Source organism: Brachyistius frenatus, unplaced genomic scaffold (assembly GCF_029030835.1).
Source record: "Brachyistius frenatus isolate BFR_SWC_R1_liver_20210118 unplaced genomic scaffold, ASM2903083v1 Contig_15, whole genome shotgun sequence".
Taxonomy (NCBI): domain Eukaryota; kingdom Metazoa; phylum Chordata; class Actinopteri; family Embiotocidae; genus Brachyistius; species Brachyistius frenatus.
This window is the reverse complement of record NW_027210614.1, coordinates 4,968,788-4,982,261: the sequence shown is the minus strand read 5'-3', so window position 1 is coordinate 4,982,261 and position 13,474 is coordinate 4,968,788. Positions and strand designations below refer to the sequence as shown.

At 42.5% G+C, this 13,474-nt stretch overlaps 1 protein-coding gene across 1 annotated transcript; it reads left to right on the top strand.

Annotated features, from left to right (window-relative positions):
- Positions 1-417: 417 nt before the first annotated feature.
- Positions 418-12,682, top strand: abcb10 (ATP-binding cassette, sub-family B (MDR/TAP), member 10). Its single transcript, XM_069693721.1, has 14 exons — positions 418-1,260; positions 2,203-2,409; positions 3,748-3,950; positions 4,826-4,960; positions 5,333-5,479; positions 6,693-6,828; positions 6,932-7,027; positions 7,457-7,666; positions 7,800-7,879; positions 8,036-8,216; positions 8,700-8,743; positions 9,008-9,042; positions 9,188-9,246; positions 9,357-12,682. Exons 1-14 carry the CDS (start codon positions 813-815, stop codon positions 9,548-9,550), a joined length of 2,175 nt encoding a protein of 724 aa, XP_069549822.1. The 5' UTR covers positions 418-812; the 3' UTR covers positions 9,551-12,682.
- Positions 12,683-13,474: the final 792 nt, after the last annotated feature.

The window sequence follows — 13,474 nt, the reverse complement described above, 5'->3', positions numbered from 1 at the left end:
AACTCTGGTAGAAATGATATTTAATGAGGCCAATTCTGGTTATGATTATTCAATTAATTTATAAATAAAAAAAATTAAAAAATGGAAAAGGAAAACGCGGGTTATCAAGGAAATAATTGCCTCATGCCATCATGCCACATTGTTAGGCATTATAAATATGTTTGTAATAACTAAGTAAAAATAAACACATTAACTCTGTGTTCTTTGTGTACACATTTAATAATATGATTTATTTCGGGTCTCTTTCAAAACGTTGACGGAACATTTCTAAGTGAGTTGTTAACCATCTGGGTTTGTTTGGTTACGCCTGGAGAAGTTAGCTTATATGAGTCGTTGAATTCCTCGTCGAGGAGGATAAATCATGTGAACCGAAGCAGGGTCACCTTTCACGTTTCTGTGCTTTCAGCCCCTTTTCAGGTCAACCTGGGTTTATTTCTCAGAGCGGATTTGGTGCGCGTCGGTCTTCGGCTGCTTGTGTTCGCTTCTCACCCGCCGAAGCCGAACAAACATCTAGCGGCACACAACAGATGACTGTGACAGGCAGGGTGTCGGTAGCTGTTCGGCGATAAGAGATAACCCGGGTTGAAGGCGTCTGTCCGGCGCAGATAAAACACACAATAACGGTCTAAACTCGACCATGTAGCGGCAACAACTGCACAGCTGAACTGCGGTGGACACACAGGAGGTCACCGACGCTGGAGGGTGTTTCTCCCACCGGACCGACCCAACAGGAAACGCCGAGTCTGGCTGGAAAACACCTGAGATTGTTTTTACTTTGCGTCGGCGGGAATCGGGAGCTGACGACGCCGGAGATGCGGCTTTTAGTTCGCATGTCGAGCTGCACACACAGGGTGCACTGGTCCAAGCTAAAGCTGACCCAGCCCCGGACAATATGGCTGGACCACCGGCCGACCCTCTCGACTGCCGTCCGGAGGAAGAGACAGTCGAGCGGGGTGAAGTTCTCCGTGCATCCGATACCTGCCTTCCCCCTCGGCTCCCCCGGCTCCTTCGTGTCGGTGTTGCCGTGCAGCCGTCTCTCCCGTCTCCCCGGTCTCCCCGGTCTCTCCGTACTCTGTTCACACACACCGACGGCCCGAGCACGGACGCTCACACACACACCTGTTGCCTTCGCCAGCTCTTCAGCCTCATCAGTGAAGAGCGAGGCGGACACGGAGAGTGCCCAGACACCGACCACGGTCCCCCTGGAAGATGTCAATAGGATTTTGAGACTTGCTCACCCGGAGAGATGGAGACTGTCAGGTAACTTGTGAACTGAGGGCCGACTTATGTCCCCTTGCATCACCGAGCATCCTTGACTCCCCTCACAGGGTCCTCACTGAATTTTGTAAAAAAAACAAAAAAAACAAAAAAAAAGGCTTTAACTTCACTGATGATAATACAGTTTTTACTTTTATTATGATGTTTTTTCCGTAGTTCAGACTGAGACTCCCAAACCTTTATTGGACTGAAAAAAAAGGCAACCCTCTTGACGCTGTGGGTTAATATGTTGACTTTTGTCAGTAAAGCTCAACTAGCTTCAGAGCTGATAGTGTGCTGTAATTATGCTCCTCTCCTCATCAAGGGATGTGATCACCTTTTTACATCATCATTTCCCACACAGGAAAAATAACTGTGTCTGCACAGGAAGAAGTTCATGAATCTTACTTGTGCTTGGTAAAGTTTGTCTCATATATTAAACTAGGGTTTACTTCCTGTTTTGGAGCAACTGTTGTTGGCTTTGTATGATTTTTTTTGTTTTTGCGTAAGCCCTCTGTTTCAAAACTCAGGAAGAAAGAGAAGTGTAAATACTTAGTTGGATTTTTAAGTTATCGATGTGTTTACAGCATTTCCTTAATTTCCTGTTTATCTGGCAGACAGATGCACAGCCATCATTTCCCAGTTTTGGGAATTAGTGACAACAGTCACTTAACTCTGCCTTTCTGTCATTCATACTCGCTGCTCCTCTAGGCTCTCTTCAATGTTTGCCTGGAGAGCTCTGTTTTAAGTGTGGTTGGAAAAACAACCCCGAGAAGTGGTGTTTATTGGGGGTTGCTGTAATAATTCCAAATTAATTATTAATTGTCGCTCTGAGTTTTGCTTTCCACCATTATTTTTTTCAACTAAAGTGTGTTTTTGTTTTTTTTGCTTCGATTCTAATCTAATCTTTCTGCGGCTGTCTGTCTCTTCTTGTATCCACCCCAGCTGCCGTCGGCTTCTTGACGGTCTCCAGTGCAGTGACGATGTCGGCTCCCTTCTTCCTGGGCAGAGTGATAGACACCATTTACACCAGTGGAACAGACACGGAGACAATGGCAGCCTCTCTAACTTCGCTGTGTGTCATGCTGACAGGACTGTTTCTGTGTGGCGGAGCAGCCAATGCCGCCAGAGTCTATCTCATGCAGTCTTCAGGTGAGATGAGGAGGGAGAGTCATTCTACAGAGCACATGATGAAAACAGGCACCGACTCATGTTCAGTCAACAGGTCAAAAAAAATAAATAAATACAACTCAAGATGTACAGCTAAAGGTAAACTCGCTGATGTCTGCATCAATGAACAGAATATGAGAAAGCTGTCATCTGTCCTCCAGGTCCTCACCTTTTACTTTTCCTCCTCCAGAAATTAAAGTAAAAAATGAATTGGTATCCATGCAAGAGATAGTCTGAACGTTACCATTAAGTGAGATCAGAGGGCCATTCTCACTTCTGTTTTTTAAGTATGAAACCAGGTGAGGTGTTTAGCTTAGCAGGGAAAACAGCTGGCCTTCCTCTGTTCAACAAAATTAATCTACCGGCACCTTTTAAAGCTCGCTAACTAACACATTATATCTCATTTCTTTCACAAACAAAAATGCCATAATTATAGGTTGTGGTTTTCTGGAACACGTCACAAACCGACTCAACGCTTGTGACAAAGAGGAGACGAGACGGGTTGAAATGCCAATGGACAGTTTTATTTTGAATTAACAAAGTTAAACTATAAACGAAGCATGAGGTGTGACGATAAGTTGCATCAGTGATGGGTGAGAAACGTGTATGCAAGTGTTGAAGGTGGAAGGTGAAGTCAACCGAACCAAATGATGTGGAGTGAGACAATGAAACCAGGCTGGTATGTGTAGCAGTGGTGGAGGCCCACGCCGGTGCCACTACGTCACCTGAACGAGCCTCCTTAACTGCAAACTCGAGCAGGAAGAGGCCACTTGAGCTGCAGCAAACAGAGAGGGAGGCTCGAAACAAACATGACATGCTGTATTTATCTCTGTTACAGACGCTTCCTGGATGTTCTGTACGTGTCCTGGCAAACTTTCTGTTTGTGTACAGATTGATGTATTTTTTTTTTAGCCAGCTTCAGAGGTGCTGGTTGGCATTTTTTTTTTTTTTTTCTTTTCTGAACCGAGGGGGACCCGAGATTAATGTCAAAAAATAAATAACGGTATCTCCGAAAATGTTGATTTATCACTCAATCAATTGTAGTCTTTTATTCGGTTAATTGGTTATTTTCTTTCCGATTAGCCAAATGCTCATTATGAGTGCCTAAAGTAATATTCTCAAAAGTGTCATTACATGTGTGCAATTTAGCACGTTAAGCTTTAAACGAGTTTTGTATTTTTATTATATGACTATCTGGATCAATCAATTGTCTGCCAATCAAATGTGGAACTGATCATCGACTCATCAGTGAATTAGTCTCTTGTTTCATTGCTGTGGTCACCATCTTCCTCACTAATGCCGTCTCTCTTCTCACTGCAGGCCAACAGATTGTGCGTAATCTCCGTGCCTCCGTCTTCTCCTCCATCCTCAGACAGGAAGTGGCATTTTTTGATCGGAACAGGACGGGGGAGCTCATCAACCGGCTCTCAGCTGACACGGCCGTGGTGGGCCGCTCAATCACAGACAACCTGTCGGACGGGATGAGAGCTGTCGCCCAGGCAGCTGCTGGTGTCAGCATGATGGTGAGGATGTCCCTCTGAGGGCTCTGCTGTGGTCGCTCAGGACACGTCTGAATGAGGGATCAGACATAATTTATTCTGGGAAATAACTGCGATATTATATTGAATGAAAATGAAATAATTGGAACACAGTTATTACAAAATAAGGGCACGCTCAATGTCCTATGAGCCGTGAAAATAATGATCTTGGTCTGATCAGAAACCAGCACGTGAAAGTGGTTTTATTTTAATCAGCCTGACTTTTAAATGTGAGGAATGGTGATTTTAATTTGAAATGTCACTTTATTGAAAGATCATGATGTCAGACGAAGACAGAGTTAAGTGCGGGCATGTCTAGTTTTGTGTTGTTCACTACAAGGAAGTAGCTGTGATTTTCTATTATCTGCGTCTTTTCCTTCTGCGCTGCCTGTCAGTGAGATTAGTTTCCGATTGGACTGTTGTAAAACTGGTTTACCAAAATACACACCAGCACGGAATGGGGAGACTGTGTGTGTGTGTGTGTGTGTGTGTGTGTGTGTGTGTGTGTGTGTGTGTGTGTGTGTGTGTGTGTGTGTGTGTGTGTGTGTGTGTGTGTGTGTGAGAGAGAGACGCTCAAAACAATTAACAGCAGCAACAAAGTGTGTTACGGTGGGGCCTGTGATGTGAGCAGTGTCGACATTGTTTTTATAATTCCTCTTACTGCAAGAGGAGGAGTCAAAACCTTAACATTGCAAGTTTAATTTGACACATCTGATTCTGAAATTTCCCCAATACAATGTTGTTAATGTGGAGCCATTCGGTGTGAACCTCATTATGTTCCACGCCTCCTTCTCCTTTCTTTTTATTTCCTCCACTTTTATTTCCACTAACTGCGGATTTGTTTTCTCTCTCTATTCTAGTTCTACGTCTCTCCCAGTCTAGCAAGCTTTGTGTTGCTGATTGTTCCTCCTATAGTCGTTTTTGCCGTCATCTATGGTAGATACCTTCGCTCCATCTCCAAACGCACACAGGATGCACTGGCACAGGCGACACAGGTACAGTGCACAGAAACAGACTGAGGAAGCTGCCAAGAAGTAGTATGTGGGTGTGGTGTGTTAAACAGTTGTATGTAATGTAATGTAGTATGTAATTTTATAATCAAATCCTTGGCATTAAAAGATGCTCAGGGATTTTCCTAATGCCATTTTAATGAAGCTCTGAGAAAAAAACAGCATGTCATATCAGTGGTTAGTGAAGCTGTGCTGTTTGTCCAGTCCTCAGTCTTATGTACATGTTATATTAACACTACACTTCCTGTGGTAACTTAATTAAATTTGCAGTTGGAGTAAATTTGCTTGTTGATAATTTGATTTCCAATCAGTGAAGTCCTAATATAATTGTCTTCGTGCGTGTGTGTGTTTGTGTAGTTGGCAGAGGAAAGAATCAGCAACATGCGGACTGTAAGGGCTTTTGGTAAAGAGCTGTCAGAGGTCGACATGTACACAGAGAAGACAGACCTTGTCCTCAACCTGGCCAGAAAGGAGGCCGTAATACGAGCGGGTTTCTTTGGAGTGGTAAGGTTGTACGTTTGTGTGTGTGCGTCCTGTGATGCAAACCAAATCTGGAGTTAGCAAATAAGGTATTGCAGATGAGCTTCTGCTTCTCGCCACCATATTTCAGGTTTGTCACAATACCGCAGCGGTTGACATCTCTGTACAAACGAGACGTTTCACCATCTCAAAGAAAATGTTGTTCAGTTCTTCACATAAGAACAGACATGGACCCACATATGTGAATTAAAGGTTTAAAACAGTGTTGAAACAACTTAACACAACATTGTCCGCTTTCCAGCTATTTAACAGGTTTATATTCTTAAACATTTGGAAATCTATATACTTTTTTTTTCAAATGATTAGTTGTTCCTAGGGAAATATTAAATGAAAAGCAAAGGCCCCATATTGTAAAATTTAGATTTCCATTCTTTTTTTGATTATATTTTGTGATTATAAAGCAGTTTAGGTACAATATTCATACTGTGAAAGTGTCAAACACTCACAGCCAGTATTCAGCAGTGATGCCATTTGGACGAGCGATTTGGATTTCTGTCAGTTTAAGATGTCACTAAAGAACAGGAGGAAGAAATCAAGAGTCATTGTTCTGTTGCAGGTCCAGCAAGCGACAAAACCAACCTGTGGTTGGTTGAACTGGGCGTGCTTTAACCAGAAACGAGTCAGCCAATCAGAAGAAAGGATCACTGATAGCAATGTGTCTTAAAGGCGGGAGCAAAACAGCCTGTTTTGGTAGAGCTCAACAGAGGACATGCAAGACTATATTTAGGGGGTTTTGTTACTTGCAACCACAAAAATATATCATTAGCAGTAGCAGCACCTGTCCTTTGCTGTTTCTCAGATCCACATCTTATAAAGTTAATTTTACTATCAGGTAATAACTGTGTCTTTGTTTGTGCCTTGTGAACTGTAGTTTGTTCCAGGAATCAAATCAAAAGAGAGGATGGAAAAACTGTCCACTTGACTCATCCAGCAATTTCCCAGATAAGCAGTCATCAGTATAATCAGAGGTGTCAGGGACATAGAGTATCAGGGAGTAGTAGTGACACCAGATGTTATCATAATTTAATAACATTGTGTGTGTGTGTGTGTGTGTGTGTGTGTGTGTGTGTGTGTGTGTGTGTGTGTGTGTGTGTGTGTGTGTGTGTGTGTGTGTGTGTGTGTGTGTGTGTGTGTGTGTGTGTGTGTGTGTGTGTGTGTGTGTCTCTCTCTCTCTCAGACTGGTCTCAGTGGTAACATCATGATCCTGTCAGTGCTCTACAAAGGAGGCCTTCTGATGGCGAGTCAGCACATGACTGTGGGAGAGCTCTCATCATTCCTCATGTACACCTTCTGGGTGGGCATCAGTATCGCAGGTAACGCGCACATATATGTTCACGCTTACGAATATCTGTACAGGGTATCTGTGTGTCTGTGTATGATTGGTAATAGTGTTGTGTTCTTCTGGTTGATGTGTAGGTCTGAGTTCATTCTACTCTGAGCTGATGAAGGGTTTTGGAGCTGGAACCAGACTGTGGGAGCTGCTGGATAGGAAGCCTGAGTTTCCTCTAAATGGTCAGAACACACACACACACACACACACACACACACACACACACACACACACACACACACACACACACACACACACACACACACACACACACACACACACACACACACACACACACACACACAGCTGCATTACAGTATCACCTCACTGCATGATTGGCTACCTATTGCTTGAAAAGTGTGTTGTATTTATTGTAAAATATAGGTCAACAGAAAGAGTCTTAGAGTTTTCCTTATTTTTGTCTACTCCGTTAATAAATGTGATAAACAAGCTACATTTTGAGATGTGTTAAAAGACCATCTAGTAGCTTTATTTTTTTTTAATTTCTCCGCCTCTTATTCTGAAATTTGATTAATATATTAAATTAGTCCGGTGAGTTGAGCTAAATACCCATTCTGTCTCTGTGTCCCTCTTTGTCTGCTCCTCCACAGAGGGCCAAGTCCTTCCTTTAGACCAGCTGAAAGGCCAGCTAGAGTTCCGTGACGTCTCTTTTGCCTATCCAACACGTAAGGAGGCTCCTATATTCCAGAACCTCAGTCTCTTGGTCCCTGCTGGTACCATCATGGCAGTGGTGGGACACAGTGGCTCGGGGAAGTCAACTCTGGTCTCACTGCTGCTCAGACTGTATGACCCCGATGCTGGTGAGAGCAAGCTTGTTCCGTCTTCTCCTTTACACTTATACTTCAGCTACTGATCAGTTATTAAACACTGAAATATATAAGAGTATGTCAAGTGGTAGTTACATTCCTGTAAGAATGAATCCCTCTTCTCCAGGTATCATAACTATAGATGGTCATGACATCAGGGATCTAAATCCCTACTGGCTCAGAAGTCACATTGGAACTGTCAGCCAGGTAATAAATCAACATTTAACTTTATACTACAGATATAACCCACTCCACACACATTCAATTATTATACACAGTGTGATGTGTATTTTCATTTACAGTTGGTGGTCAAATGTTCTCTTCATCTTCCTCACCCTCCTCCTCTTCCCACCTCTGTCCCAGGAGCCAGTGCTGTTTTCTTGCTCCATCAGAGATAACATAGCATACGGTGCAAAGGACCCAGATGCTGTGACCACAGAGGACATCTACAGCGCAGCCAGAGTGGCCAACGCCTACGACTTCATCCAGGCGTTTCCTAAGGGCTTTGACACTCTGGTGGGGGAGAAAGGAGTGCTGCTGTCAGGTGAGGAACAGAGGCAGAGACACAACAACAACAACAACAACAACACCTGCTTCACTCCCCAACAGTCAGCTTTCCATGAGTTTTAACAAGGCTGATGCTACTGAGGATATTTTTGGAAGGAGTCATTTAGGTTTTCATTTGGTGATCACTCTCCCAGGGTTGTAAATACTGTATATACCCAGTGTTGAGAATACATACTCAATAAATTAACCTTTTTCTAACTGTCAACTCAAAGTAATCCTCTCATTTTCTTACAGGCATTTGTATTCTGTGTATGCGCTCCGGTTTCGTGTTGCTGCAACTCCACCGTGTATCTTTGTGATCTCCTCCATAACTGCTTGTTTTCAGTGTCCTGAAAGGGGCTTTGAAATAAAACATGTTATTACTGTTTATTAATCGCCCAGTTCCATGCAGACTGTAGACGTTATTTAGACGTAGCCTTTAGACACATGCATATGGTTAACTTGTGTGTTTGTTTCTCAGGTGGTCAGAAGCAAAGAATAGCCATAGCCAGAGCTCTGCTCAAGGTAAATACAACAACGTGATTATTACACTGTTACATGCACAGCTGTGCTCATACCTGTCATCTGCACTTTGTTATCCCTTAACCAGGTAACAGTAAAACATCTGGTGTAGGTCATCCAATCATGAATGTTTGTTTCTTTGACTGTATTTAATCATTCCATTTGCTGAATAATGAAAGTAGCTTTAAAATGAAACGGGATCTTTACTTTAGTCTCAGCTTTCCTGAATCAGTGTCTTGAACATCATTTGTGTTTTTGTCTCCACAGAATCCAAAGATCCTGCTTTTAGATGAGGCTACCAGGTGAGAGAGACAATACCTATGTTGATCCTTTTGTCATTTTCTTACTCATCAGGGCAGGAGTACAGACTATAGATAAGTTATGATGCTATTACTGAGATACATGTTTGGTTATTTTATTGAAAAAAAAAAAACCGTCTGTCTTTAGTGCACTGGATACCGAGAATGAGTTCCTTGTCCAGGAGGCCCTGGAGCGTCTGATGGAAGGTAGTTTGTTGTCTTTTCTGTCTCTGCCTTTCAAATTCCATCGCTAATTTAGTATTAATCAAGCTAACATTACTTCTTCTTATTTCCTGCTCCTCTTCCCCAATCAACAGGGAGGAGTGTCATGATCATCGCTCACCGTCTGTCCACCATTAAGAATGCGGACGCTGTCGCTGTGGTGGACCAGAGGCGTGTAGCCGAGAGCGGACACCCCACAGAGCTGCTCGGAAACAGGCAGGGTCGGTTCAGGAAACTGATGGAGAAACAGGCGTTTCTACAGGAAGAACAGCAGCGAGCACTTCTCTGAGAGGACGGGTGAGTGAATCAGGAAGAGGAAGAAATCAGGAGGTGAGGTCAGCGGCCGGGTAAAACTGACTTTGAAACGCCCCCTAAGCTGCTGGGAGGAGACGGACATAAAAGCTGAAGGACAGTACAATTTTTTAACTAAAGAGAGAAAGAGAGGAGGCAGATTGGGAACCCAGTGAAAAACATAAGGGGATTTTCAAAAATGCTCTCACTTCCCTCATTGTTTCACTGCTGAAAAAACTACAGTGTAGCATCACATGAAGACACCAGAACACTGAAATGTGGATCAGTGAAATCTTCGAAACCGTTTTGAAAATATCTCGTGCACTAAAAAAGAAACCTGGGATGAAAGTCTGAAGGAGAGACGAGAAGACAGATACTCGCTCGGAAGGCTCACAGCCAACTGGGATTTAAATCGGTGTCACTTCTGTAGTTTCAGACAAACGAGAGGATTTGACAGTATGTCTCCTTTACTCTCTGCTATTCTCACTTTGATTTTCATAAAAAAAACCAAAAACAGTCAGGTCTGATTTATACAGCACTGCTAAATGTATATTTGTTTTGTATTTGTGTCTATATTAGAGTTTTTAAGACTTGAAGCTTACATGCAGAGCCTCTTACTATTAGAGTCTAAACAAATGAGAGCAGCTATATGTGGTGTTTACACTGTGGTGTAAAACGGGACTCAACACTAATATATTTTGATGAATATATGCATATTTGTCATAAATAATACAGTGATAAATTGAAAATCAAAGCTGAGGTGCTACATATCTAGAACTGGCCATTCTCTTAAGGGACATTGCCTCAGTGAATCATGTTTATCATGGGAGTGGTTTTCTTTTACATTTGGAATTCGTTTTTCTCACCCAAGATTTAACTGTCTGCCGTGAAACTGCCAAAACTTTACCACATTTGTACGTCAGACAAAATAAAATTTGCACCATTATTTGGGGAGAGTTGAGTGAAGCCTGCTGAAAAGCCTCTTTACTGGATGATGCTCTGCGGCCCTCGAGGAGGAAAAGTTCAGGAGGCACGTCATCAAAGTCTGAGGTGGTCTGTGTGTCCGTCCGTCCATCCATCCATCCATCCATCATCTTCCACTTATCCGGGGTCGGGTCGCGGTGGCAGCAGGCCAAGCAAGCTGACCCAGACTCACCTCTCCCCCGCAACATTTTCCAGCTCATGCTGGGGGATCCCGAGGTGTTCCCAGGCCAGCCGAACTGGGCAAACTCACAGGACCCCTCCAGTAGTCTTGCGAGGGTAAATAACTGGTCCACGACCGGGATGGAATCCACACTGTCCTCTTGAATCTGAGGTTCGACAACAGTCGGAGTCTCCTTTTCCAGCAAGCTGGCATAAGCTTTGCCCGGGAGGCTGAGTAGTGTGACACCCCGATAGTTGGAGCATACTCTCCGGTCCCCTTTTTTAAAAAAAAAATGGGAACCACCACCCCGGTCTGCCAGTCCATGGGTGCTGTTCCCGACCCCCATGCGACATTGAAGAGGCGTGTCAGCCAAGGCAGCCCAGCAATGTCCAGCGCCTTCAGCATCTCAGGGCGGATCTCATCCAGCCCCGGCGCCTTGCCACCGAGGAGTCTTCAGACGCTGCCTCCTCTCCAGAAGACGTGTTATCTCAACAATTATCTTCCTGTGTAAAATCCATAAATCCTTTATCATTTTATTTCATCATCTTCACGGCAAATAAGACTGTAATCTTACTCAACCTTCTTGGCACGGTATGGAAAACTGACTTTACAACTAAAAACAAGTAAATGTAAAGCGCTGTTCACTGCATATGTCAGTCTATGATAGGATTATCACTGCCACTCTCTGTTCACTGCTTGCTGTTTACACCATGTGCACTTGGCCAGCTCTAAATTCTATATAAACAGCTCTAAAACCCTCTACGTGTTAGCCACAACGCTGTTAAGCCAGCTAAATATTATAGCTGGCATGGAAAGGCTCACTGAGAAGTACTGATTCTCCTCAGTAAATATTTGACTTGTAAAAGTCCTCTTCACTGCTCAGTGAGTCTGGAGAGCACCGCTTCAGAGGATTTTCTTTTTCTTTTTATGCCAGACACCCAAATGTCTTGAGTTTGAATTCTCTATATTTAGGACTGGGTTGTTTTTAGAGTTACACTTTAGGAAAAAAAAATGCTGTGTCATGTGGAGCTACAGCGCCCAGTTTGATCCTGGAAATCACTGAATGATAAACCTCTTTTGTCGATCCAAGTGCATATTACAGATACATCTACAACAAGGACGAAGACCTTAATGAAGAACAAACAGTTGAAAATGAAACTGTTGTGGCTCATAAACGCAGACATTTACAAATCATCACATATGAATGATGGACCAGTCGGTGTATAACTAACAGTAATTGTTAAAATTGTAGTTAACTAATACAAAGAAAGAACTTTCTGGAAACAAGTTTCTCTGTAACATTTGAATTGTTTGACCACTCAAGGAAAATTAGAAGATTGCAATCACTCAATGATGTTTGGAGGCTGTTAAATCAGTGAATTATAGCAGACATGCTCATTGACTGTCGAGCAAAATAAATCCAGTGTTGATTAGAGATGATTTAAGCAGAATCTGAGCTCCTTTCTTCATGTTAATCAACATATCCATCATAGGAGGGTTTATTATGGAAGATGTTCTTATTCTTTTCTCTTTTTTTTTTTCATTTTAATTTCACTTAAAAAAGCAGGTTGTTATTTTTACTTGAATCCCATTCGATTTTCATGTCATGGTGACATGTTAGTCCACAGTTCAAAGCTAATTTCTACTTGAAACGATGCCTCGAAGATCGTCTCTGAACATCTTTTGTGTGGCGTAATATTGCCAAACCATTTCTAATGAAAGTAAATGGAAAGAAGTTAAGTTTTGTTACAAATTGTATTTGCTATTCACCTCACTTCACTCCAGAATAAAGAAAACACTGAAGGGGCTGAAGGGTGCATCAGCTGATAATGGACCCACGTGTTGACACAAACCACAGCTGGGAGTTTCTATTGTTTTTTTTCTAACTTGTATGTGATGACATATATGGTAGATTTCTAATTATTTTTGTGTTTGCTAAATTATTATACATCTATGTGAAGACAAATAAAGTGAAATATTAATAGATTTTAATTGTGGAAGATTTTTTTTATTTTGTGGATGCAGTTTTGGATGCAGGGGTCTTAAATTAAAAGCACTTGGTGGTGGGAAGATGAGTTCCATCTCTTGCTCTGTCACTGTGTATTATACTCTGTTGCTTGTACCAGGTCACATTTGCTTACCATCTGTCTCACCAGCTGCTCCTCTGCAGTGTGTCAGGCCCCCACCAGGTGGTGCTGCTGCTTCATGCATTCAGCTGCATCCGGGCTCTGAAGTGCTCACTGCTCACTGCAGGTTGGTGGGATCAATGTTCACTCTGTGCATCTTACCAAAATAAGGCTTCGTGGTAACAACATGAGTAATGTGTATTCAGCTGTTGGTAGGTTGTGTTGACAGAGTTGTGAGCCTCTCTGCAAATAGACTTGTCTTATCTGCTGGCACACGGGCAGATGCTGGTGCAGACAGTGGATTTCTCCTCGTTTGAGTTTGAGTTTGTTCCACCTGGGAGGCACGTAGACCAAGTGTACATCAACCGAGATTTAAATGTTTAGAATTATGATGAAAAAGTTATTTCATATAGCACAAGAAACCACCACTGAAATACAACTGAAATATTTCACGTACTATACTCTTATCTTAGACATGTTCATGGAGGTTCTGTCTTCACCTTTTTTTTTTTTTTTTTTTTTTTTTTAAGCAGAATTTGACAAAAAGAATCAAGGTTCAAGGACCTTTAATCTATACTTTTTATTTGAGTTTAGATCATTTTCACTGTTTTCCTTTAGCTGGTTTGATCTCTCTCAGAACATTTACTGATGT